Source organism: Nesoenas mayeri (assembly GCF_963082525.1).
Source record: "Nesoenas mayeri genome assembly, chromosome: 3".
Classification (NCBI taxonomy): domain Eukaryota; kingdom Metazoa; phylum Chordata; class Aves; order Columbiformes; family Columbidae; genus Nesoenas; species Nesoenas mayeri.
This window is the reverse complement of record NC_137544.1, coordinates 102,499,448-102,525,752: the sequence shown is the minus strand read 5'-3', so window position 1 is coordinate 102,525,752 and position 26,305 is coordinate 102,499,448. Positions and strand designations below refer to the sequence as shown.

Genomic DNA, 26,305 nt, shown 5'->3' with positions numbered 1-26,305 from the left:
GCTTGTACTGTACAGCTCCAGGACATTGACTATACAGGACTGAACTCTTAATGGGAGGTGAGCACAGGCCCATGAGTGCTGGGGTTATCTCTACTTGGGGAAAAAGTAGCAAGTCTACTCTTCAGGCATTTTAGAGGGTACCTGCCTGGATTCCTCTCCTCAGGGCTGTGAGGCAGATCACAGCCTCATTATCTTTCACCAGGGTTTGCCAGTGCCCTCCACACACGCATGTTCAGCAGGCTGGATAATGTGATTTTCTCTCCCACTGGGAAAAAAGAAGGGTTCCAAGTGCAGTCTCACAAACTGGAAATTTACACATAGGTACATGGATTTTTTTCTCTCTTTGAATTATGAAAGAAAACAAAACTAGGTGTTATTCTCCTTCTCTGTAGCCACAACAAGCCCAAGCTAAAAACATGTTCATCATTGACAGATGGAAAAAGTTGTGCAGCTCACCATGCATACGCCACCACGCCACACTCGGCTCCCTCCAGACTTGGCCACGTGGGTGCCAAGTGGGTACCGGCTGCTTTGGAAAGTTGGAGACATGCCGATGGGGGTGGAGTATGTTGAGAGAAGGACAGTGCCAGGTGGAGAGACTGCAGATAGAAGCAAGTGATACCAGTTCTCGTCTTTGGATAGTGTGTGGGACAGTGTAGGGCAAGGACAGGCACCTTGCCCCTGCCACCTTAGCAATTAATGCAGTAAGTAATTCACAATATCACTTGCATGTTAAAACCTTCTTGCACAACAGCACTTTTTACAGGTATTGAGGAAAACCATTTTGGATGAGAGGAATAGTGCAGCAGCCTCATTAGCAGCTGTGTGCCTCGAGAATATAGTATTTCTATTTCTCCGCAAATCTGTAAGACTCAGTTAAATATTATTCAGTCTCTATCTCTAGGCTACACAGATCAGTTGTTTCTGCTTATTGTAAATTGCATTTGCTTGCATAGTTTGTTGAGGGCTTTGCCCTCTCCTCTTGCCACCTGATTGATTACATGTACCTCAATCAGTCCTGCACAGACATAGTGGAAAGGCTGTTCTTTGTATCTTCCAGCCAAGATTCACTTTACAGATAACTAGTGAAGCCGTTCACCCCCTGGGTAAACATGGCAAATTAATTTTGGAGCTAGGCAAACAGAAGCCAGTCCTTTGCCTGCACTTAGCCAAAGAGCTTTTTACAAAGGACAGAATGACTGTGTGGAACAGTTTGCGCAGAGTTTTTCTAAATGGGAAGGCAGTCTAGAGCCAGAGAAAATGAGAGAAATAGCTATTTCTGAACACTTTACTGGAACGAAGAATTGACACTAGTCATCATAGGTTGCTCTGCTGGCAAATGGTAAAGTGTGCTGCCAGACTCAGCCACTGCCATCAGCTTTTGGCACGGCATTGCCATGTGTTAGTTAGCTGGAGAGCAGTGAGCCAGCTTGCTTCAGCCTGGAATCGTCCCCAAAACAATGTGTTTTCTTTCGCTGCCCTGAGAGCCGGTCCTTGTTCTGGCTTCCTGGTGTCTTGCTTCACTATTCCAACACACAGCAAGGTGTGGGAGTGAGACAGGGAAAGCTGCGGGGTTTTTCTGAATGCCTGAGTAGCAAACAGACAAACTCATAAGCTCCATCTACTTTGTCTAAAGGTAATTCATGGGTAGTCCCAACGATTTACTTCTAGCCGTCAGGAAGAAAGCAGAATCTTTGCTGCCTTTGGATGCTGACTGACCATTTTTCTGCCTTGCTGTGGCTATCAATCCAGTTCCTGAGGTCAGTTGAGAAGGGCTTCGTAATCTGACTTCTGCTATCTACATCTGTGTCTGCATACCTGGAGAGAGAGGTCGATGGGTGGCAGGACATCCCAATTGACACGTATTTGAGTGCAGTGAAGAGGGAGACGCCAGCAGTTAATACAAGGCTCTGAAAGGAATGACTGATCAAGAGATGGTCCAGACATCCATGTTAAGCCCTTCATTTGGCCCTAAACAAATTATTCAACTCCTATCTGTAAAATAGGGCTGATGGCATTCTTCTGCTCGGTTGAGCTCTCGAAGCCCGGCTCCTGCAGAAGTGCTTGGAAAGCCTCAGTGGAAGCACAGCAATTTCCACATGCTCTGTAGCTGCACACAAGGAAAAGAGCTTGCCTTCAGGCACAGCAGTGCAGGTTCACTCTCCCATCACCTCCCAGATGCTTCGAGAAGATTTCTAGCCTGGAGGAGCCCAAGGTGTGATCACAAAGATGTCCCTTTCCTATAGAAATCCCACTAGATATAGTATCTGGTGACAAAGTCTGGCCAGTGACTACATCCTGTGCCATTGTGGCAGTTGCATATCCCCTGATGAGATCTGGAGTTTTTGATAGGGCAGCTGATGGCTCTTTAGCACCTTTTGTGCCCCACTGTGCCTGCCCCTATGTACACACCTAGGGTGGTTGCCAAGGTGCTGACAGTCACGTCCTCAGCCCAGGGCAGGGTGACTTCACCTCCACCAGCTGGAGGGGGCAGGAGGGATGGGACCCTCAATTAGTTGACAGGGTCCTCAACAAAGGAGGTGCCCAGAGTAGCTGAGAAGCTTCTGGACCATATCGTAATGACCACAGTCAGATCTCACCAGGCTGTAAAACAGGGTTCCTGTTGAAGATCCTCTTTGAGTGGTCTTCTTAGAGCAGCAGGACTGTGAACTGGAGCCCTCCCCTTAGATTGGGACGCTGTCTAAGGAGACTTCCCAGGATTGAGTGCCCTCACCTCCTTGTTTGGTGAGTGGTTGTTTTTTCTCTGTTGGATATATCCTTGAGTGAGTCCTTGCCTAACCCAGGCAAGTGATTATTTCTCTTCTGGGTACACTTGAGTGAGAGGCCTCTGGTTTTGTTTCTTGTGAGTGAATGTGTGCACACTGTGGATCCTCATTATTTTTATGTGGTCATACCCCAATAATCTCCTGAACTGGTACCCAAATCTGTGTTTTATTGTTGTCAGAGCGCTAAATAATTTGTATAAACCCTGTTTTTAGTCAGTTTATTTGCTATACTTTTCCAGCTAGAATAAAGCCTGTTTTGGAACTTGTCACCTAAATTGACTTTTGGGGTGCCTCTGTGACAGCCATCCACTCCATGGACTTTTGACACCTGTCACTTCAGTTTACCTGGTGGCCTGCTTTCAAGGCATGGGAAACATGGTTCCTTTCCTGAAAGGCAAGTGTTCTTCCTGTTTTCTGCAGCAGCACTCACATTTCATGATGGCACTGAAAAGCTTGCATGCACACAACAGTAGCAAGGAAGGTGGCCTAAACTTTTACATGCTAAGTGCCTTTCGTATTGCTTTATGTCCCCTGCTAGCTCTCATCTTCCCATCCTGTTGAAGTCTTTAAAGCTAGAGCTGCATGGGTAGCACCCCACTCCTCTTTTGTAAATCTAAGCCATGCCTCGGGTATGTTTCAATTTTTCTAACCTCATATTCTTCCCTAGGCTGACTGGCCACAGCCTCTATAGCCAAATGGATTTGCTGCATTTCTGTTCCCCATTAGTTTTCTGCACAACCCGGAGTTTGAATTGGCAGCATGATGAGTTGTCTGAAATCATTCAGTGTGTTTGCCATTTCAGGTCTTACCTTGCCCACACAAATCACATAGGAACAGACATCAGATTCCTTTTTTGTTATTAAAGAAGAAAGTCAAACAGTTTTTATGCCTCTTGGAAACTGCACATAACACTGCTGGAAGACTATGAACAATATCTGGAGGACAAAAATAGCTCAAATTTGAACTTCCTGGAATATTACAAAGGCCTTATTTGGAGATGGCTTATATTGTTTGGCATGATGAATCGGCAATAAGTTCCTGTTGGAATAATTATTAAGGCTACTGGCATTTTATTGCTACTGACGTTTGGTATATCAAAGCTGTGGATAGGTAGCTTTAAAAATAATCCTGAATACCTCCCTTTAGCTTCAGAGATCTTGCTTGCCTTACACCAGTTTTGAAGGAAGGCTTGGGTTCTTTCATAAATAGGTGCAGCTCTACCAAATCAGGGAGAATCGTAATTGCTTCTATTTAGTTTTGTAAAGATTGAGGATGGCTTGGCATAAGTTAAGAGGTTGGATCAGTTTTCCACACTCTTTTTACATTGTTCTTACTCTGCTTAAATGCAAATAAGCTGTGGGGTTACTCACATTTTATACTGGGATGAGCAAGGTCTCCCTGAAATCATATAAACCAATGATGTAGGAGAAAATAGGGCTAATGCTTTTCCTGCTCTGCCCCCCTTCTGATTATTCAGGCCCTGCAATGCAGCTCAGGAGTGCCAGGCTTCACACCATTTATCTCTGCACAGACCTAGTCCTGAGTTGGCCTTGTGAGCTGTCACTTAGCTCAGGTTCTATTTGATAGGACTCAAACAGTTCCCAGTTTTGGAAAACTTCCACTCCAACTACTTGGCCCTGTACCTGTCTCAGGTTTCTCTATCAAGGAGTTTAGCTAGTTCCACTTCAAAGTCTCTGTTTATTTATATCTTTTTAAATACTGAGCTGTAAATAGTGCTTGAGCACTGACACCTCCCAAATTGTGCTCTTGGACACCTGTCAAAAAAATGTGTCACACGGAGAAGATAACAGTTCATATTCACTTAAGTCCTTGAGTGCTCAGGGCAAATGTATTGAATTTAGAGTGCGAAAAGATTGGGTGATAACAAGCCTGCAGCAAAGGTAGGATGTAAAAGAAGCTGTAGTGACTTGTGTGATCACATTTGATGCAGTGATCTGATGTGGGCAGATTGTGTGATCACATGTGATGCAGTGATCTGATGTGGGCAGATGTTCCTTATGTAACCAAGCTTGAGCCCAGCATTTACTCTCTTGCTCCGTTTCCCATTTGTAGAATGGGAACAGCTCACATCACTACCTTACTGGAGGCAGGGGAAGCAAGGATAAATTCAATGAAGGACGCAACAGTGTGTTAGGGGGTGCATGAATAATGGGGTAGGAGAAGTTCTGGCAAAGATGCCACATTTGTCCAAGCTGCTTTCTTGTGAAATAACTGATTTCAAGAAAACTAGATAGCCCCTGGTGCTCCTGAGGACACAGACAACATGTTCTAGCTAGACCACAGATTCCCCAGTACAGAGAGCTGGAATGACAGCAGCATGCTCTTTTTTTCCCTCAGATGATTAGCAAGACCTGCTCAGACACGAGACTGCAAGTGAGAGGAGAAATGACAATGCAGTAAGTATAATAATTCCTTTGCTTCTTGAAGATGCTCTGAAGAAAATCTAATTTAATGATGCCCTGATTTATGCTTGAGCTTTGTGGGACTGAAACTAGGGCTGAATATCTAAAAAAAAAAAAAATAGGGAGAGACCCAAACAAAATGCAGCATGCAATGTAACAGCAGCACCTCAGCCAGAGCTGCAGTGCTGAACATGGCATCACATTGAAACCTGCTGTTTTTAAATGGATTCTGGTACAGTGTGAGCTCACTCAAAGCCTCTCCCATGCTGTGCCAAAACTGCAGCCCTGCTGGAGTGTGGGGTGCCTGCTTTCTCCCTGCCACAAGGAAGACTCCAGGGCATTCAGCCTCACTGAAAAACGAGAGTACTTTAAAATGGCTGGTACTTCTCCATATAGACTTACTGCCCTCCCGTGGCTGCCAGGGAGCATCCCTAATGCAGGAACAGGAAGCCCAGGAACTGAGGGAAATGGTAAATAAAAATAACTACATATTCAACTTAAACCAAAATGCAGTTTGAGTTACAAGGAAGAGGAAGGCAAACCGACTGTGTGATTAACTGGAAGTACCCAGGAAGGCAAGAATGAAGTGGAGAAATTTACTGGTTTAGGACTAGCAGGGAGACCTCTACATATGTTATTTTGCAAGGACAGTGGGCCTTGAGCTATTTTGCACCAGCGTACCATCAGCAAGTGCCATTTACTCAGAGACATGGTCCATCTAACTTCATCCAATTGCCTCACGGAGGAGACTTTACTGGTAACTGGTACAAAGAAGGTATGGGAGAGCAGCCAGTGTGCCGTTTCCCAACTGCGGTAGACGTGTGCTGCGACCTTGCTTTATCTGCTAACTCTCACTGGCCCAACTTCAGCAGTGTGTATAAAGCTCTTGCTGAGACACCTCATATTGCAAATGTGTCCTTTTCTCTCCATGATCCAGAAGGAGATGACATTTCTAGCACAGATGGAGTCCTTTCTGAGGGACTTCCCTTAGGAGCCTGAAGTCACGTTTTATGAATGAGACCTTGGAGCACCTGATGAGAGCTACTGTGGAAGCACTGCACGGTTCTGCAAGGAGTGTTTCTTGTACTTTTTGACTGTGCTGCTGCTTGTGTGCTCTCTGTGGGCAGAATGCATCTCCAGTCTTTGATGCACAGTAAACACTTGAAACAAAACAACCAAAAAAAACAATCAAAACCAAAAGCCACAATGAAGTGGCAAGAGGAAACACAGCAAAAAGCACAAGCATGGTCAGAAGGTGATGACGCCAAACTGGTTGAATTGCACATGTTTCTAACAAAGGCGATAAATGCTGCAAGGAAGCAACATATCTCCCACCACTGAAAAGCTTGGATTTGCATTTTTGTTTGTGGACTTAGCATCAGTGTTACATGTTAGAGGTTAGTGTATGCTCAAGCCACGTGAGACTAGATGCAATGAGACACTCATTTTAAACTGCAGGGGAGGAGTGAGTGTGACAGAGATCGTGTAGGACAATGCCAACACATGGCACCTCCTGTACAGCTTCAGACTGTTGAGTGACACCTGCATCAAGACAGGTGTCAGCCCAGCCTACCTAACAGCTGTGCTTTTTCAGGGATGCACATCACCGGGAGTATTAGGATTTCTTCAGAGTGAAAGAGACTGCAGTTCAGCAGAGCACGCAGCAGATTGAAATCAGTGAATGAACGTGGCAGACAGACAAATGCTTGGCTCACTCGAGCTGCCAGGACACCGGGTCAGTATCATGTACAGGCCAACCAGGGAGCAGAGTAAATCCTGCCCTCTCCATTTTCACATCTTAGGCCATGTTAATGTGGTGCAGCATCATGAACAAAATTTCACTTTTATGCACAGGTGAAAATGTCCAATGCGATGAGAAATCACTCAGAATCATTTTAAAATTTGTGTGTATGTGTGTATATACACACATAAACACACACAGTGAATATATATATATTTGTAGTAAATACATATGAACTTTTAAACAATTTAAACCACTCCAGTATATAGATTATATACTCCTATCACTTACCAGGACAATACATTTTGTTACACTGACAGATTCTGCTGCTCAGTTACCTTTTAAATTACAATTTTTATAAGTTACACAGAATTGCTCAGTGGAAGGCCAATCTGGCAAGCACAAATCTGCAGCAAACCAGTAGTTATCCTTCAGAATTTGAAGGTACCTCCCCAGTTTCCTTCAAATATCAACTCTGCTTTCACAGAAATAAACTGTTTCTAACAACATGCTACAACCCTGTTAAGCCAAGCAGGATTTTTCTTCTAGTACATATAAATATTTCACATCCTCTCTACATCATGCTTGCAAGTGATTGTATTCTCATTTGGCCCCATAACTGTTTTAGTTAAACAACAAAAAGAAACAAACAAACACAACTCTCACATAAACCTTAAATATCAGCAGATTTTAAAATCTAGTGATTTACATTTCCAAAGGAAATACCTTTTAGAAATAATTAAAACTCAGTCTGCAGCTGTTAAATCCAAACATTGTAAATGTAAGAAATGTGGACAGGAAACTAAACAAAGCACAAAAATGACTTGCTTGTCCAAACTGAGACACACACAACTCATAAAAATTTGTTTAGATCACCAGTGTGATGTCCTTGTTAAATATCAAAGTAGATTAGCTTGTACAAGTCTGTTGAAAAAAGGACTATCTTAAAAAAGCGTGGTTCAAAGCTTTACCTAAAAAGTATTTTCACAGATTAAATTCTGCATCTCTCAATGACATTGAATTATTCACAAAACCTTGCATAATGTTACATTTTCAAACACTGACATTGATCAGCTGTCAAAGAAAACACAGCTTGTTTGTGTAATAGACACTGAAATAAAAAGAAAAAAAAGAGCTCAGCTATTTCTAAAAAAACTAACCCTCAGAGTAGAAATAAGATTATTTTAAAAGGTGGATAAAACAGTGAGGTTCAGTCAGACCTGTATTTTTTATTGGCAACAAGCACTGTGATTTTTATTTTATTTTTTTTAAATGAACTCACTTGAAGGTGTGTAAATATTCCTAGCATTAATGATACCTTACACAAAGTAACGTAACAGAAGATTAAAGTTTGCACTCCCATATTTTGATACAAATTATTACAGGGTATTTCTAAAAAGTCCCTTTGACAATAAATAGCTATTTTCAAATTTGTAATTAAAAAATAATCTTTAAAAAGTACCAAAAACTAATAAACCAAGTCTCAATCTGGGTAAGAGGACCTCTTCATAAAGGGAAGGTAAATCCTCCTTTGCAGTAGTTACAACAATGTGCAGAAATGAGACCAGAAAAACACACAAGAAGGTACAGGTCAACTGATTTACTGGAGTTGTGCAGTAATTTCCACCTTGCGGTAATTTGAGGATTGTAGTACGGACCCAGAAAAAGACTTCCAAAAAGATACAATGCTGGGAGGACACAGGAAAAAGTATGTTTTCCAACGCTGAGGATCTGAAGCGCCTGAACAGGCATCCCTACCTTCATCAGCTGTTAGCAGCAGTGGTGGATGCACTCAGAACCAGAAGCCTGACATTTAAACGTCCCACCACTGACATCCTGTCTAGATCTGTCATGGCTGTGTCTAAGGTCAGAATAAATAGGCATTTGGGGCAATTTCAACAGAAGTCGCGTGTACAGAGGCCAGTTTATGCAGCTCAGCCTCACTTCTCTACAGGTGTACACACTGCTCTCTTCTTGTAATTACGACTTACTCGCGCCACATGTTTGCACAACACTTCAAAACTGTGAAGTGTTAGTAATTCTAAAGTACGGTTAAACTTGAGTGCAGTTCCAGGGCTAGAACACTTTAGCTTCTGGAAGCACAGATCAGACCCTTCACCTCTCCAGTGTCCCATGCTCAATACGGTTTCCGTGCTCGCAGCAGCCAATGTGCACATGACATAACACAGAAGTAATGCTCTGACATCAGCAGTGAGCCAGGCTTTGCACTGGAGTCCAAGAGCCCTGTGAAAAATCTCAGTTCAACATGTAACTATTAGATTTTCAGTACATATCATGTAACAGATTTAGTGTTTTCCTTAGAATATATGGCACGAAGTGTAAAACTTTGACTTATTCCAATTTGTACCATACTTCACAGCAAAGCTTTAAAAAGAATCCTCTAACTCCCATGTCTTCTAAATATACAGCTGGTGGGAGGCCAGAGTGTCCATGAATGGTCGCACAAGGTTGTCTGTTGAGAAGTAGAAGATCAAGCCAAAGGTGATGGAGATGGGAAGAGCAGGTAGTGCTTTCTTAAAAACAGCCAGTAACAAAAGAGTTAAGCATAAACCCTGCCAGAGAGTATAAAAAACACAAGAAGATATAGTAAGAAGCCAGGAAATGTATCCGTCATCAACAAACAAATATACAAATAATAAGCTATATACACTATACAGCAATTGAAGCCTGTCTGAGCTACCAGTGGCGCCAAGTACATTTGTCTACACCTTCACCTTTCACACAAGTTGGCCAGGTATTTTCTTCAGCAATCCTGAGCACAGCTCTCTGCCAAGAAAGGTATATAAACAGCTAGTGCTGACATACAGCTGACCCCGAGAGGTTAATTTATTTAGAGATTATTTTACATTTTGTTCTACACCATTCTGTATGGAAGTACTGATGCAGCAGATAAAAGCACTTAAATCCTGTGAAACCTTTTGTACATTTTTGGTACACAGTATGGCTAACTGCATTTAGGTATGGATTCCTTCTCATTTGAGCCCTTTTTACTTCCTCCATGATGACAAAACTTCTGACACCAGGCTCCAAAAACTTTAACAGCACTGTTAAGAAACAGAATGGGACATTGGGCCTCATGGAGAGACAAGAGCGAGCATCCCCTCAGCAAAGAGGCCTTGTGCTGGACCCCAAGATGTGAATCCAGGTGATCCTATAGACTGCTCTGACCTAGGAGATGGAAGGCTACACTCAACACAACTCATTTCAGTTAGATCATTTCCAGTTCTCATGCTTTTTGATCCATGATCTTCAGAAGTCAAAGTCACTGTCTTTCACTGTCCTTGGGATCTAAGTAGCAAAAGAGAGGCCCAAGAAGGATGGGATAATTAATTTTCTTCTACCTTCTGGCTGGTTTCCTTAAGGGTGCTGGTGTAAACAGCAAATTCCTAGTTATTGTTTTCTACCTAGGGAAAGCTGAACAGTGTGTGGTCATTAGGCCTGGCAGAACCAAGTGCTTTAGCAGTTACAGTATGATTGTCATCTGTTTTTACTGATAATTTCCATGGATATATGTCTCTTTCCTTCCTGTTTTTTTCCACTGCAAACGCAAGAACAAGATTGGCTAAATAAGAGGATGAAGGCCTTTCTCCTTAGCAAAAGGGGGTTAACCTTTTCAACTATGCTTGCTAACCAATGTGGAGTTCATAACAGGGACTTTGTGGCTAACAAAAGTCCCCAGTCTTCAGCACTGAAGCAAATACACAAACACTTCAGCTGTAACTGTTTTTTTTTTCCCCTGGGGCTGTTTCACCTCCACCATCCCCACACTTGGCTCTGCTCCAAGGAATCCTCCCTCCCAGCCCATATAATTCAGCTTCTACCAGGGCTGCTTAGAGCCTGTCTTTATGGACAGAGGACTGGCCTGGGAAATCCACTGGTGGTTTCTCCAGAACACTCAGTGTATTAACTGCAGAGATGCAGCAGTGCTCAGTTCTGGCAACACTGCTGTGCTAAACAGGCTATAACGGAGTTTTTAAGAGCTCGCTCACTTACTATGAGAATGGCTACAAAGCAGGCCAGTGTAGTATTCCAGTCTCCACTAGCTGTAGCAGCTGCTTTCCCAACAAGCACACTGTAAAAGATGAAGTCTCCAAGGCCCAGCTTCACACCCCCTAAGAGAAGTGGAAAAAACAAGTGTTACTTCTGCTCCTGTTCAGCTTCCTCACGAACAAATTCTTGTCCCCTGGGAAGCAGGTGAAGTTTCCTGCTTAAATTGTCAAGAGATGTCACTGGAAGCTCAATCCCAGAACAGATACTGCAGCAGCAAGCAAGAAGTAATACAGAGTCATACTCAAGACCATTGTTGCTCAACAAGTCACCACTCTTTGAATTAACTGCAATTAGGCCAAACTGAGTAACAGAGTGTTAAAAACATCAGGCACTGCCTCTGACTATGCTGAAAACAAGGTATGAAGCCTCTCTTACTTTCCTCCTCCTCAAGCTCCTCAAAAGAAGTGATGGGGCGGGTTGGAACAGGACTCCTCCTCTCCGACATCTGAGAGTCTGCGTGTGAAGGGCTCCTGTGGTTCTCTCTCCCATCCTCAGCTTGGTTCCACAAAAACAGGCCAAGAAAAGCAGACAAATTAAAAACAAATAAAAATAAAACCAGCACCAAAACAGGTAGCTACGTTTATAACTTGGTTTAACACATGAAATCCACACTTCGGTGAAGCTTCTCCAGAATGGGTAAGCCCTTTTTTTCTTGAAAGTATGATCATCGTGACCAGTTCAAGCAGAGACATTTAGTGGCTTTAAGGCAGAAGGGGACATGTTCACAGCTTCTTTGGCAGCTACCCCGGAGTTCAACGGCTTGAACAAGTGAGTACATAGGCAGAACTAAGCATTGCCCGGTGCAGGCCAGAATGACAGGTAAAACCAAGTGAACTTCATATGCATCCCCACATTGTTATATCTTTGGGGTGGAGGTGCTCAGGTATTCCCTAACTGGTCATATGACAAAAATGGATAACTAAGAGGACTGCCATTTATGAGAAAAGTTCTGCCCTGAATCACATTGACACTGGGGCTGGGTGTGCATGTGCAGTTAGTGGCCACATTTCATTGTTCACAGATTTAATTTTTTTTGGCCTGTTAAACACATCTAACAGAGCCCTTGGTAGTGCTTTTGGAAGCAGCCAGTCTGTGATCTGGTACTCTATCTGGCAGTTCCTATTTTTCAAAAGCGCTCATACAAACTTTCCAGTCCATGTCAGTCTGACAAGATGCTGCAGATGTGAGCTGACTGTGATGTGGGACGGAGCTCCACAGTGGCATTCTGTATGCCTCAGCATGTAATTTGCTTCTGCTCTGTGCCCAGTTTCAAAGCAGGATTGTGCCCCTGCCGTTTGTTAGTATGTCAAATGCTTTATCCTGAAATAAGCAGCATGTTCGGTTATCAAGCCCTAGCATACATTTATTGCTTCAACATGAAAAGGTACTGTCATCTCTGAAGTGCAACAGGACCAGATGGGAAATCCTCCCAACACCACAAGTCAGATGTTATTAAATCACCTTCAAAATTTGCATTTCAAGAAGATAAAAGCAAAAGCACAAAAATTACCACAGGACCAGCTAGAATGTAAACTTGGAACACATCGGCTACTGTTGAATAACTGCCCAAACATAAGTCTTATCCAAGGGTAAATGTAAGGACGTTCATTTTCTTTGGCAGAGTAAGCCACATTGCACGTACAGCTCAGTAAAAGCAGGTCTCTTCTGTGACACTGGCCCAAATGCAACACACTGCAATGCACTTGAGTTCATCAGCTCATCAGCATTATATTTATGAGCCAATGTTATTTACCATCCTCAACTATTAAAAATATAAACCCCCACTAGCCCACTTTCAGCTTCGACTTCAGTACATCTGAAAATGTGTCATGGACAACACTTGTTTGTTTGTGGGGTTTTTTTTGTTTGGTTTGTTGTTTTTTTTTTAAATAAAGGCAGCCTGAATGCTGGAGCTTCCTACATTGTCTGGTCATCTTTGCTGCCAGTCCTAAAAGCACATTTCAGAACATCACTAAGTTCTGCAACTAATGTAACAAAACTGAAAAAAAAAATGCATCTGTCAGGATTCAAGGGCTTACATTTACTTTCAGTCTCAAACACACACATTATTTCCATGGGATAGTGCTCTGTATAGGAGAGTGACATGCAAGCAAACCTGCATCCCACGCCTGTTGACTTGATCTTCTTGCTGCTGTGTCTGGCTTTGCCATTCCAACTGTCCATATCATAGCAGCTAAAAGAAAGAGAGAAAGTAGCTGCATAAAACATCAGTCACTATAGCTCAGAGGAGCTAAGTAAGCACTTGTCCCTAAAAATATAAACCCTTGCCTCTGTAAATGCTTTTGTAACACTCACTCTTAGTTGGTTTCCCTAAGCACTTAGAAGGCAAGGTGAGAGGAAATTAGGGCAGTGCATACATTCAGTTTTTAAGAAGGTCCCAGAGCACAAATAGCTAAGAGTCAGTATAATCATCTCTGTAGGATAAAGAAAGCAAAAATGCAGAATGAGGGTCCTCATCGACTTTGTTTTCTTCCTGGCTACTTGACTCTCCAAAAAATTGCCCAGGAAATGATGCTAGTACAAAAGGTAACCAGAGGTTACCATACACAGCTTACTCCTGTTCTGCTAAAGGTAAAGCACACAAGCAAGGGATATGCTGCAGTTGTCAGAATGCCAGTTTTTTCTCTGCCTGTTTTGGTTCTTTCCCATCAAAATATTGGCTATTTCTGTTTTGTTTCCAAGAACAACTGAAGGACATTTGGGGGTTGTTCTTGAGATGGATCCCTAAATTAAAAAGGAATACAAACTATTCTGAAATCAGTGGAAGGGAACTCAAATCAGCTGTTTATGTAAGTGTGCATCAGTCCTCCTGTTTTTATAGAAGCTAAACTAAACAAAATAAGCCAAGGCAAACACGGTGCCTGCTTTTCCACTACAACCTCATCCAAAGTGATGTTTTTGCATCTAGGGGGAGCCACAGAATGGGGCCTTCCAGTGGAGAAACTGACATTCTGCATAAGAACTTTTTGTTCAGTATTTATTATTCGTTGAATTGCATTCTCTTTTAGAGAAATTCTTGTTTGTTGACTAGAACATGCGAGAGACTTCATTTAGATTGTCTCAGGTCAGTATAACATAATCTCCAGTAAAAGAGAAGTCAGCTTAAGCCAACAGCAGCTCTGCTTGGAACATATAAAAGCATTTATATAACATTAAATGCTTGGGGAAAAAAAAAAAAAAAAAAAAATATATATATATATCAATCAGGTTGTGGGCATCCTCAGCTTGACACCCAATATTTGGAAATACCCATTCCATCTTACAAGTGACATAATGAGAAAGTCACTGAGGTCCATGAAGCACTTGAGTCCAGGTCCCCCGAGTGTTAAGTCGCCTGCCTTCCAACTATCTGAATCTTAAGCACATGTGTACCTTTGTGGATAAAGGCACCAGGCACCATCATAGTTAAGCCAAGAAGCCAGGGAAGAGATGACTGATCTTGTTTGCAGAGAAATACTTGAATAGAGCCCTTTACAAAGTGAGCAACCACACAATGAACAGGAAAACAAATATATTCTACACATTGCCATCTGTACAGTGCACAGCACAAGAGGGGGCTACAGGAAAAATGGAACCTCATCACATGTTTAAAATGTGTCTGTAAAGCACATGCACATGAAATAAGTGTATTGAGTGAGCATCTTCTAATCACAGAACTTTGCAAACACTACTGTCCATGTAGCACAAGTTCTGATTTGCAGAACAAAGCAGCAAGTTCTGCACTGTATTCACAGAAAGATAAGTCTACTTTTGAACATATCAGCTTCACAAGGTAAACGTGGGCTCCTTTTATCTAATTAAAGTTGGCATCATTGTAACCGATAAACAAGGCCTTCTACAAATGGTCTGTTGTAGAACATAAATGTGCGCCAATCTTAGGGCAAGGAAGTAACTAAAATAGTGCTCTTTGGTTTGACACAGAAACAGGTTGTGAGTTTAATCTGGCTAAAAACATTAACATTCTAATCTTACTCACAGGAATATATTAATGCAGGAAAAATGGGCTCGTTTCTTTCCTGTGCAGTTTCTACCAGCATTCTCAGTGGCCCCTTGGGACAGAGAACAGCCATCAGATCTGCAAAGAGAAAAGGGCCAGACATTGCCATCTCCAACTATCATGCATATTTTTCAGTCTTTATCTTTAAAAAGCTATTCTCCCCTCAAAATTACATCTATCAATATTAACTGGATGATTTCCTGAATGGCAGTTTCTGCCACTTTGCATAATTCTGGCTGTTCTGGTCCCTAAAGATGTTCACTTAAAATACCATCCCAAAGCCTTAATGTAATAATGAGTTTTCATTGTGCTAATCCTATAAAAAGCCTCTTGAGAATACTACATATTTCTTTGAAAGCAGATGGCAGCATTACATCGAGGTGTTAAATTTAACTGGGGGTGCTTTTTTTACCTTCCACAATCCATCGCTACGTACACTGACTCTGTATTTCCCATGAATGAAGGCTTTTGGTCCAATTCCTCTTTGCTCACCCTCCCTCCTCCACCAGAGCTCCTCACCAATCTGTACATTACCTCCCAGCTACCTCGTTCTGCAGGTTCTCTTGAAACTTGTAACTCATTCCAAAATCCATGATCTCCTGATAACCATAAACGAAACCTGCAAGACTATCAGGTTGCTACTGATAAAAATCCAACCACCCCTACCATGCAGTTACATGTGGTTCAGTACTTCCCTGACTTGGTGTTCCACTACAAAAGATATGGTAGGAGTACATGAACAAGTTAGCAAGAGACAAGCCAGGAATTCCACTTAATCGCCCATCTGCCTCTTTCTAAAGCTGTCAGCACCATGAAGTCATTTTTTGAATAGCATACGCAGTCCTGAGATTGCCTCTCCATCAGCCACACCTTGGGAGTCACAACCCAGACTTACCATAGATGGAGATTGCACCTAGAATCACCCATGCTGACCATTCAGGTAGATATTTAATGAAGACCAGTGCCATCAGAGCACTGATCATAATGAGATATGCTTGCTGGAGCTGCAAGGGACCTTTCCAGTGGATGCAAATCATTCCAACAGCTCCAAAATTCCAGATGACTAAGATTAGAGTGGGGTAATCCATGGCCACGTTGTATGTCTTCAATACTTCACTAGAATACAAGAAAACTTAGCTGAGCAATAAAAGCAACTGACACGCAAAGCATCCCACTAGCTGTAGTTAAACAAGCAAGCCTCCTACTACACCAGGAGAAAGCAGGACAGGAGCAGCTCCCATCATGAAAACAGAACCTGCCTTGTGGCCAAATTGCTGCTCTTAGCTCTCTGTTCCTTCTGCAGGAGCTGGACCTGCTCTGTATGTACAGTCACCACGCTGCCAGAGTCCTGAGGTCAACAGCAATGCCCAGGGTTTGAGCAGGCAGGATTTCAAGTCTTAACACAGGCCTGCGGCTACATGACCATCTGCAGCAAAGACGTCATCTAAGAGTCATCCCACCAGGTGCAGGATGCTCACAGTTAATAATGCAAAGTTTTAACAAGATCACCTGCAAGTTAAAAGCTTGGTTCTACCTGAGCTGGGAGCTAAGGGAATGAGCTTGAAGCAATGTAGTCTGAGAAAGAGGAAGACAAATCAGACAACCAACTCAGCACATAAACTGTCTTTCTACTTGCTTCTCAACATATAATTCAGGGCCTACGTACCACAAGGTTCTGCCTGTTTATCACATCGCGGTGATTTTTGTAGACTAGGCACTGTAAAATTGGTCATTGCCTATTAAAGACCTTATTTTCATTTTTATTAAAAAAAAAAAACCTCTCTCATTCTAAGAATTCTTAAACCTCCATTTGTAGAAAGGGAGACATTCCTTTCCTTGTTCAAGTTGGGAATTTTCTGTGAAGAGGTGAAGGAGCCCTGAACCGCCAGGTTACCTGCACCATTCCCACTTACCCAAGATATATGTAGGTAAAAAGGAAGAGCAGCATCAAAGAGGACAGGATCAGCCAGCCATGGATGAACTATCAAGGGCAAGAAAAGACAGTGATTGAAGGGGCTGTTCCCCCTCACACAGGTCACAGTGCTGCGTGCACTACTGACAGAGCTTCCTATTGTCCAACAGCCTTCTTCTGCACTCCTCCTCCAGTTTGCAAAGATGCTGCCCTCCCCACTACTGGTAAGGGAGGAAGAAACAGCCAGGTGGTCCTAGCTCTCCAAAACCCTTTAGTTTTATATTGGATCTCTTGGTGTTTGTTTGTGTTGGCTTGTTTTGTTTTTTCAGTCTATTTCCATTTCCATGCGTATCCATTCTGACTCCTAGCTTCTTGGCTTGGTGGAGAGGAGGAAGGCTTTGCCCAAGGCTGTACAATAAATCCATCTCAGGGCTAAGTTTAAAAAGCAGCACTGGCCAGTGTTCAAATGCTGGGCTGGTACCACATATAAAAACTCCCTGGGCACCACAAAACGTGAATGTGCCTTTCCCTCCAAGCCTTGTCCCCTTCAGCCAGAGCCTCCACAAGCAGAACATCACCAGTTTCCACAGAGCTTGTCTGAAACTTAAGAGAAGGCACTTGCAGTAAACGGTACAACTTAGTCCATAAGTACAAACAGCAAGACTTTTTGATCAGATGGAGAAGACTCAGACCTGACTAACACAAAGTAGCAGGCCTTGTTTTTAAGAGCCTGCCACTACGGACAAAATAACAGCAAAGCACATTCAGGGGCATAGCTCTGCCATCACCGACAAAGGTTCTGTACATTGTGATTCTTGCTGTGACTAAGGTGTGGACTAGCCAGTGCAGTGCCCATATTTCTCACTGACACATCAGCCCCACCTGATCTCAAGTTCACCACACATAGTAGAAAAAGCTCTGGCATGAACACTTTACCTTGTAGCAGCGGTATTTATAGAGCAAGACTAGGAACACTGTCATTACAACGATGACACTGATCATTATGATGGTGTTCAACACAGAGTTCAAGAGACGCTGGCCCACAGACGGAGTATCCTCAGTGAAAGGGGTGTAGATCCTGCAGCATAAAGCAAAAGCCATATAAAGTATATATATTATCTTATAACTAACTGCTCCAAGATAAAACCAGACCTCTGTGTGTGGGGGAAAGAAAGGAAGGTATGACTGCCAAGGACAGCAAACATGAGATGTAGCCTCTGAAGAGGCTGGGCTTCAGTTAGTTATCAACTAAAGATTAGGGCTCTCTATCAAAAGCACATTTCTACAGAGAAGCTGTGGCTGGCAGAGCTGTAAACAAAAAGACCAACAGTATAAATGACTTCATCTAAGTTTAGTAACTTCTCTCCAGGCCATGAATTTTTACTGCATGCTCTGGATCATCTCCATGATAATTATGAGGATACATCACAGGTGCTGTCCTGCAAAGGGGCTCCTTTCTTTCCACACTTGGTAGGAGAGTCTTGGACTTTTTTATCCCTTCTCATCAGCATTCACATCCTCCCCCAGGTCCTGCTTTTGGTTCCATTCAAGAGACCAGAGTCTCTATTTCTCCTCCCGATGTGCAAAGGACAGTTAGAGCCACAACAGTGCTCTCTGGCACAGTCAGCAAGAGCTGGATGGAATTATGTATCTTTACCATGAGTCTTTAGGAACCAGAAACGCCATCAGGAAATGAAACACTCATCCAAATGAACATGCTATTCCCTGACTGCCGCAAGCGAGTGAGAGAACAGATCAGGAGTTCAGCCTGAGCCTTTTATGCTGCAGTATGAAGCAAATTCATTATATGCTGCTCACAGGCTTTGCTTGGAGCACCTTAATGACAGTGGTGCTAACAAAGCAGTATAATGCAGGTATGGAAAGACTTACACAGATAGGCACAGCATAATTTAGAAAGATCTCTGTATGTTTACATGGCCACCTTCAGCAGTGCAAAGGTTCTCCCAACCTGCCAAGGGAGCACTCTGTGTACACAGACACGCGTGCGTGGAACGTATGTGTAAAGCTAGGGAGCCCACGTACTCAGAGGCTGGTTTGAAGACCTCACTTACAGCTGCCCGTTTTTCTCCGTATAGAAGCGCACTGACTTTATGGTGGCGACGACAACAATCATACAAAGGGTGACAGGCACAAAGAGCATGATTACATGCTTTGCTCCATATTTCAGAGTCAGTTCCTCCTCTTCATTTTCCAAGATGCCTTCTCTCACAGGAACACCCGAGTCAGACGTTTCCCCATCAGCGATATTGTTAGGGCTACGGCTGCTACCTGTTCGCCTCTTCTGAAAAAAAATATTAGCAAGCATATGAAGACACTTCTTTGTGTTCAAAACTTCATTCCATCATACTTCAACTTGTTCCTAATTGGAAGATACCAAATGAACACGACAATTTGAAATTCCATTACAAACAGGTCGCAATCAAGCTTTTAAACCAAAGCCATGAATATTTAAGGGCCTCTTCAAGAGCAAATATACAGATGGACACATGCACACAAAGGGCAAGCTGCACAGAACTGAGATAGAAGAAATATTATCTGAGATGGCATAAGCTTGATCAGTTTCTCCTCCCACAGCAATGCTATTCTTGCTTTACCCCACTGCTTTGCATTTGACCAGAGCAGACAAAGGGTTTCTGGCAAGACAAGAAGGCTGAAAAGGATATCCTGCAAGAGTCATACATGCATCAGGTGCTGATTCAAAGCCTGTCTCTTTACCAAAAGGAAGGAAAAGGGAGGAGTACAGATGGAGATAAAAAGGAGGGAACAGTAACAGTGGAAGAAATAGGAATAGGCACTGCTGCTGCTGGCAGAGAGACTGACACCAGAGTAACAGCACTAGCCAAAGCCAGTCATAGAAGCCAGTCTGCTGGAAGGAATGGAAGGGCAGCAGGATTACATCTGTCACCACATCCCATTTCGTCACTCTCCGGGAAGGACGCACACCTACCCTGTGTGCCTGCGCTTCCCCTGCCTGTGAGGCTTGCAGGCCATCCTGGTAGGAGGGGACTGGAGGGCTCTCTGCAGACATCAGGGATGTTCTCTCATTGCAGGGCTCCTCCTCGCTGTCCGAGTTGTTCATGAATGTGATCATCGTGGCTGTCCTAGGGAGCACTCGGGAAGGGCACCACCAAGCACTACTGAAGGCTGCGGGGACAAGCAGAGCGAGAGGAAAGAGAAACAGCAAACATCACAATGCAAACAACTGGAAGTCTGAAGAGGAGGCACAATTTCAACAGAAAGGCTACAGCACACTATATAACTCTGTCTCCTCCTAACAGCTGATTTAGGAATGACAATCCGTTCAGTTAAACTCACTGTGACTTTTGCCATCAGGGAGAACAGCAAAATGCAGCACTGAAGCAATTTAATCCTTTTTCTTTTCTGCTTCTATTTTCCCTCTCCCATTAGTACACCTTGACTTTCACAAAGCAGGTTTCTCAGTGCGTAATTTTTGTTTTGCACAGGCCAAACTAAGCTTCACCTCAAATGCTGGCTGCTAGAAAGCTAAGACAGCGCAGCTCTTACAAAAAACCCCTGCAAGCATCAGCAGTTAGCAGAAGTTTCTTAGTAACCCAGAGCCTTGGCTTAAATAGGCCGCTAACCAGGCATTACGTGCTGTCTTCCCTGTTACAACTGCTTATTAACCAGATGAATTTTATTAGCAGTTCTTCTATTTGCCCATGGACAGGGAGAGGTTTATGTAGAAAGGGAAAGACCTGTCTTCTCAGGTGAGCTACTTTTATCTTTTCCTTATGTTGCCTTGTGATTAAAAGCAAAACTACTTGGATGGGCAAAAAACTCAGAATATAAAAGTGGGGGCTAGAAACATTTGGCCTCTTTCCACCTACTTCTGTGCAGCAAAGCAAGCACAATGCAGAAAGGAAAGGAACAGCTCTTGTTCCTAGACACCAGAGAAGCAAGGTACACTGCCCTGGATACCATAGAATAGCCTTAAAGCCAGGATTTCAGAAAGGTCTAAAAGCAGGTAATAGGAAAATTCCTTTTAGCATTTAAGTCTGCTTAAAAAAGCAACTGGAGTAAATAAGGATAATTCAGTCACCTTCTGATTTTCAGCCACCTGTCCATAAGCAAAACAAGATCTCTAATGCACTGTAAAGCTGTAATATCTACAAGAACACCTCTCCTCTGCAGTATTTTACCCAAGTCAGTGTGTCTCAGGAAATAAATCCATCTCAGAAGAGGAAGCAGAAGAAGCCATGTGACTTGGACACAGTCACTTCAATCTGAGTCATGCATTGGCAGCCCAACTAGTACACTGTGCTGTCCACCAACCAGCTTGAGAGCTCAGAGTGGGTACTTCAAAGATCTGTCAGATATTCTTGATTCTCACTAAAGAAACTGAAATTCTTACTGGAGGAAGGAAAGAGGGAGGAGTGAAAGATTCTCCTTTCTTTCACAACCTCCTCAACACATCTAGCACCTTCAAGAAATTTTAAAATGTCAATTCAAGCTAAACATTTTTCAGATGACTGCTCCTCCCCTGCCTTTTCTTCAAGCTTTTTCATATCATTTTGTTCCTCTTTTTGTGATAAAAGTGGTACAGTGACAGGAAGAAAATGCATGGACAGCCCTCAAGCTGGGCCTGTCAGCTTCACAGTAATACTGTGTTCTTACTGCGTGAGTTTCCTAACACCTGCACCTGTGTGCTTATTTCTTACAGAGCCTAAAATCTCCACTCTGGGTACTTAACACAATCTTCCAACTGGGCATGTAAGAGCTCACAATTTACAGCTGGGAGCCTAGATTCTGGTTCAGTTATAGGATTTAGGCATTTAAAGAAGTCAGATACATAAAGTCATTCATTCATGACATACTTCTGGATCTGTGAACAGGCTAAATTATGCATGCCACAGGATCTGTGACCCAATGGGTTAAATAGCTCGAGAAATAAATATCTACTCTCTAATAGTTTGGCACTAATATTTTAGGTTTTAACAAACCAATTAAAATATTAAAGAACTTTTTCTCCCAGTATTCAAGAAACTGCCACACAATTTTTGGTGCATGAACAGAGCAGTTCTGCAGAGGATTTAGAGGGAACAGCCAATTAGCCTACTTTGAACACCCTAGTTGTGCCCACTGGAGGAGTTAAACCAACAGCAAAAACACAGTGCTAGTTACTAACCTCCACGATTACATGGAAAAAGAATTCCACGTTGTAATACATCTGGTTTTAAGCTGGACATTTTCTGCTATTCTCCTTCAAAATGGATATGGACAAATGCAAAGATGCGACAATACTTCTGGTCAGCAAGCAGACTCGAACCTGAACACAGCTTTACTGTCCCTTGTTTACAAGGCTTTGGTTTCACTGAAGTCTGACACAAACAGGCCCCAGCATATCTGGGATTCTACAGGAGCTCCTGTGGCAACCAACCTTCAACAAATCCACAGACATTATACTTGCAGCTGCCTTAAACTGACCTAAAAGTGTGGTCCTGCCAAAGGGCTTGTCCCACCACCCCCAGCCTCTCTGAAGCCAACACCAGGTGCTCATCAGCTGCCTAGCTCTTTTGAAAAGACAACAGGCACTTGTTTTCCTTTGCTGTCACAGAGCCAGGTTCCAGCAGGACCAGCTCCCAGGCTGGCTATGCGAGCAGCCCCAGTGTCCACAAGGAGGGAAGGGGAGTGCTGGGCCATCCCCCTTCCAGAAGGGTCAAGCCCTATGGTGGCAAGCCCCCTGCTCGCTCCCAGACAAGACCTCCCTCACCTCAGATCTGCAACGGTGCGGGTCTGAGCCAGGCAGGGGTCTTTGACATACAGTTTACAGAGGCAGGACCACTGGTCCCCTCTCTATGCCCCACAGTGGGCCCACCAGGGAGTTCGTCTAATGCCACTATTGACTGATCAGAGCTGCACTTTGAACTGTCACCAAGGCTGAGCTGGCTGCCAGAGGGAGCTTTGGTTTAAGCAGCCTGTCCTTCAGGGGAGGAAGGACCAGCCTGGTCACTCATGCCCACGTACCCAGTACATCAGCCTTTGGGCTGAGCAGGGGTAAAGAAGAGAAAGCCTCTGCACTGGGTGCTTGCATGCTGAACACAGAGGAAGCCACACAGCACCAGGCAAGCAAGATGGAGGTGTTATAAAGCCACACTGTCTTCTGATATCATTTCACTGCTTAAACTAAAGGAAGGGGCCTTGCAGAGATGATTTCTGCCTCCCAAGGACACTGGATACCCCATAACAGAAAGCACAGGAACCTTCTTTCCTACTTGTGCACAACACCAAATATATCAATGCATACTGATTGTGTTTTCCTAGGCTGGGCTGAAAAGGGGAAGGACAGTTCAGAAGATAAAAGCACAGAGAGCTGAGATGAGCATGCTTCCTTTCTGGCTATAGCAACAGGAGGAGCTTTTGGGCTGGAAGGAAACATAAGCTCTGTCTATATTCACAGAAAGTTATAAAGCATGGTCTAGCAAATACAGTAAACAAAGAAATGGAAAAAATGTGTCAGACCATTATCAAACTGACCCAGTAGGCTTGCAGGGTATCAGGAAAAGTTCTCTTCGCCCATGGATGGATTCAAACCATTAGGTCTCATTCAAAAATCATACAAGGTAAGAGCCAAAAGACCAAACTCTCAAAACTGTACAGCAAAAATGAAAGGAGACAAATCTAGGTCAGTAGTAAATGCTTATAGTGGGGCAGCCGAGGTGGGAATACAACTCCTGCTTTATATCAGTCTTACGAAGGCCACAGGAGAGCAGATGTCCAGATGACCTTCGTGCAAGTGACCTCTTTCCTCAGCAGATTAATGGATTTTTATAAAACTGGGCCATTTCACACTAACACTAGGATCTAGCCTTGGTTTGCCTTTTAATTTCATGCTGCAACATCACTGTGCTACAAACAAAGCTAAATCCTTTGCTTTGCATTTCATCCATCACAAATAATACCAGTAAAATATACAGTATAGAACAGCTGCTATAGGCTGGCAGAATACTTAATAATCCACTTAAGAGTTAGAATTCCCGCTCATACATACTGTTCTCTTAGATGGCAATTAGATGAAGACAATCTGTCTTCCTTTTCTATATTTAGACCAAGAAAAAGCTTTGGGCTGACACTGACAGCCTGATGTTCTCCTAAGTTTCAGCTGTAACAATCACTGCTGTTGGTAAATACAGAGACAAGGAAAAAACTTTAGGAAATTCTAAGTGATGGAGCCAAAAAGACTTCCAGGTTCTTGCCAATAAAGCCAAAATGTGCATGCTGCTAAAATGACAGAGGACTTGGAACACACCATCTCAGCAGTCAAAAAGGAATTTGCAAATGCCATTCGCTTTCAGCCCCAAAACACAAAAATAACGAAATACAAGATACTACAGGAATTTGTAGAGTTTTGTAGTTCTCTTTCTCCGTTTTAGGGCACACCAACACAGCTGAACTAGCACTGCTTTCTTCTGTCCCACAAGAAAGGCACAACACAGAGCCCCAAAGGGTTATTTTGCTGGCAGAGCTGAAGTCCAACCCCCCCAAAAGCATCAGAAGGATTATTTTGCCAGCATTAAGCCCAAATACTCTAGCAGCCAACTCCTTATCAAATACTCTAGCAGCCAACTCCTTATCACAGCATAAAGGCACCACAGCCCTGCAGACCTACTTACACCAGGGAAACCTCAAAGCTAGGGTCAGACCCCACGCACAGGAGCAGCTGCTTGCAGTGGTCCTAACACTGCCAGGAGCATCTGCACCAACAGGGGCTGGAGGTGACACACCAGGGACACCCAAGGACACCTGTGTCAGGGCTGGGTTCCCATCTCCTACCCGAGCACCTGGGGCAGCCAGCCAGGGGCATGCGGAGCCATGGAGCCCCGCTGTCCCCGCTCCCAGCAGGACACAGGTGTACACACGGGGGCCAGGTCACCTTCCCTGCCTGTCCAAGCGCACACCCAGCCCGGCCACATGCACAGCAGCTGGCAGACAGAAAGACAGACAACAGGCACTAAGGAAAAAAAAAACAAAAACCCCAAGAATCCTGCCTGCCAGAGACTTTTCAGGAGGCCAGAGGAGACCTTGCGCCCATGCACGCGTTCTCCCCAGCTGCCCCAGCCTCAAAAGTCGGGGTTCCACGGAATCGCCGGCAGCGTTTGCAAATGAAATCCTGGGCTGCAGGCAGGAACCACTGCCCAGGAGAGACACATAGACGTGTGTTTTACCTATACGTACACATACAAAATATATGTTATATATACACGTAATATGCACCTATATAGAAATATATTTGTATATTCGCATATCTATGTCTAGCTAGCTATACGTCTGTATATATATATATATATATATATATATCTCGATGTAAAGTTTCACCGGAACGCGCCCGCAAGGCTGCCGGACCTCCTTCCTCCCCCACCTCCGTCCCGGGCCCCAGCGTGCAGCGGAAGGGCTTCGCACGGCTCCAGCAGCGCGGCGCCCCGGGACCCCGCCGGTCAGGCCCCGTCCCGTGCGGAGGGCAGCCAGAGCCCGCAGCCCGGCAGCGGCACGGACGGAGCCCAGGCCGGGACACCCTGCGCGGCCGCCGGTGTTTACCTGCTCCCGGCTCCGCACAGGCTCCTCGCCGTGCCCATTGGCTCCGGCACGCTCTGGCCCCAATGCTGGCCGGGGGAAACGAGCACGCCCACCGATTCGCCACAGCGGGTGTCGCTCGATGGGTGTCTCCGCCTACTGGCCACTCTTCTCCAATGGGAGAGAACGGTGAGAAGAAGGAGGGCCAATAGGAAGGCGGTTCTCGTCGCCGCCTCTCTCCGGCGGTGAGGCGGCCTGTGAGGCGGCCTGTGAGGCGGTGGCTGCGCCGCCATAGTGGGGCGAGTGTGAGCGGCGGGTCACTGGGCCCCGGGGGCAGGCGGGCCAGCCGCAGGCAGCAGCAGCGCCTGGGAGGAGCCGTGGCTCCCGGAGCTGGGCGGCGGTGTCAGGTGTGGGCTTCTCCCTCAGCGAGGGAAGGGCGGCTCCGCTCGGCCGCGGGCCCGTCCTGCCGGGTGCCGTTAAGTGTCTGGGCGCTGCGGGACGGGCTGTGCGGGGCCCGGTGACAGGAGGGAGCTGGTAAAACACCACAGCTTCCCCTAGAGCTTAATGGCTGCGGCCTCACAGCTGGACGCGGGACACTTAGGATGCCGGTAAAAGGCAGTTTTAGACTAATTGCTTGAAGATGTCTGGCTTTACACCTGTGACTTACGTTCTTACAGACCCTGTAGCTAGCCAAGCCACCGGCGTTTTTTAAGGCATTTAAATGCTTATCTACGTCCTTCAGTAATGGGAAGGCTATGAGAGTGTGCAAATCCTGACTGAAATAAAAAGGTAAGGGAGAAGAGT

The 26,305-nt window shown here is 44.4% G+C and overlaps 1 protein-coding gene across 4 annotated transcripts; it reads right to left on the bottom strand.

Annotated features, from left to right (window-relative positions):
- Nucleotides 1-7,189: 7,189 nt before the first annotated feature.
- PSEN2 (presenilin 2) lies at nucleotides 7,190-25,592 on the bottom strand. 4 transcript variants are annotated; one of them, XM_080341697.1, is made up of 11 exons: nucleotides 25,526-25,592; nucleotides 19,920-20,116; nucleotides 19,024-19,253; nucleotides 17,888-18,029; nucleotides 16,953-17,020; nucleotides 15,935-16,155; nucleotides 15,019-15,117; nucleotides 13,138-13,215; nucleotides 11,397-11,516; nucleotides 10,965-11,083; nucleotides 7,190-9,523 (listed from the first exon to the last, which is right to left on the bottom strand). In XM_080341697.1, exons 2-11 carry the CDS (start codon nucleotides 20,061-20,063, stop codon nucleotides 9,368-9,370), a joined length of 1,377 nt encoding a protein of 458 aa, XP_080197823.1. In that variant the 5' UTR covers nucleotides 20,064-20,116; nucleotides 25,526-25,592; the 3' UTR covers nucleotides 7,190-9,367. The 4 variants fall into 4 exon arrangements, with proteins under 4 accessions (XP_080197823.1, XP_080197826.1, XP_080197824.1 ...); XM_080341700.1 differs by having other exon boundaries at nucleotides 19,024-19,250; XM_080341698.1 differs by lacking the exon at nucleotides 25,526-25,592 and adding an exon at nucleotides 25,350-25,433.
- Nucleotides 25,593-26,305: the final 713 nt, after the last annotated feature.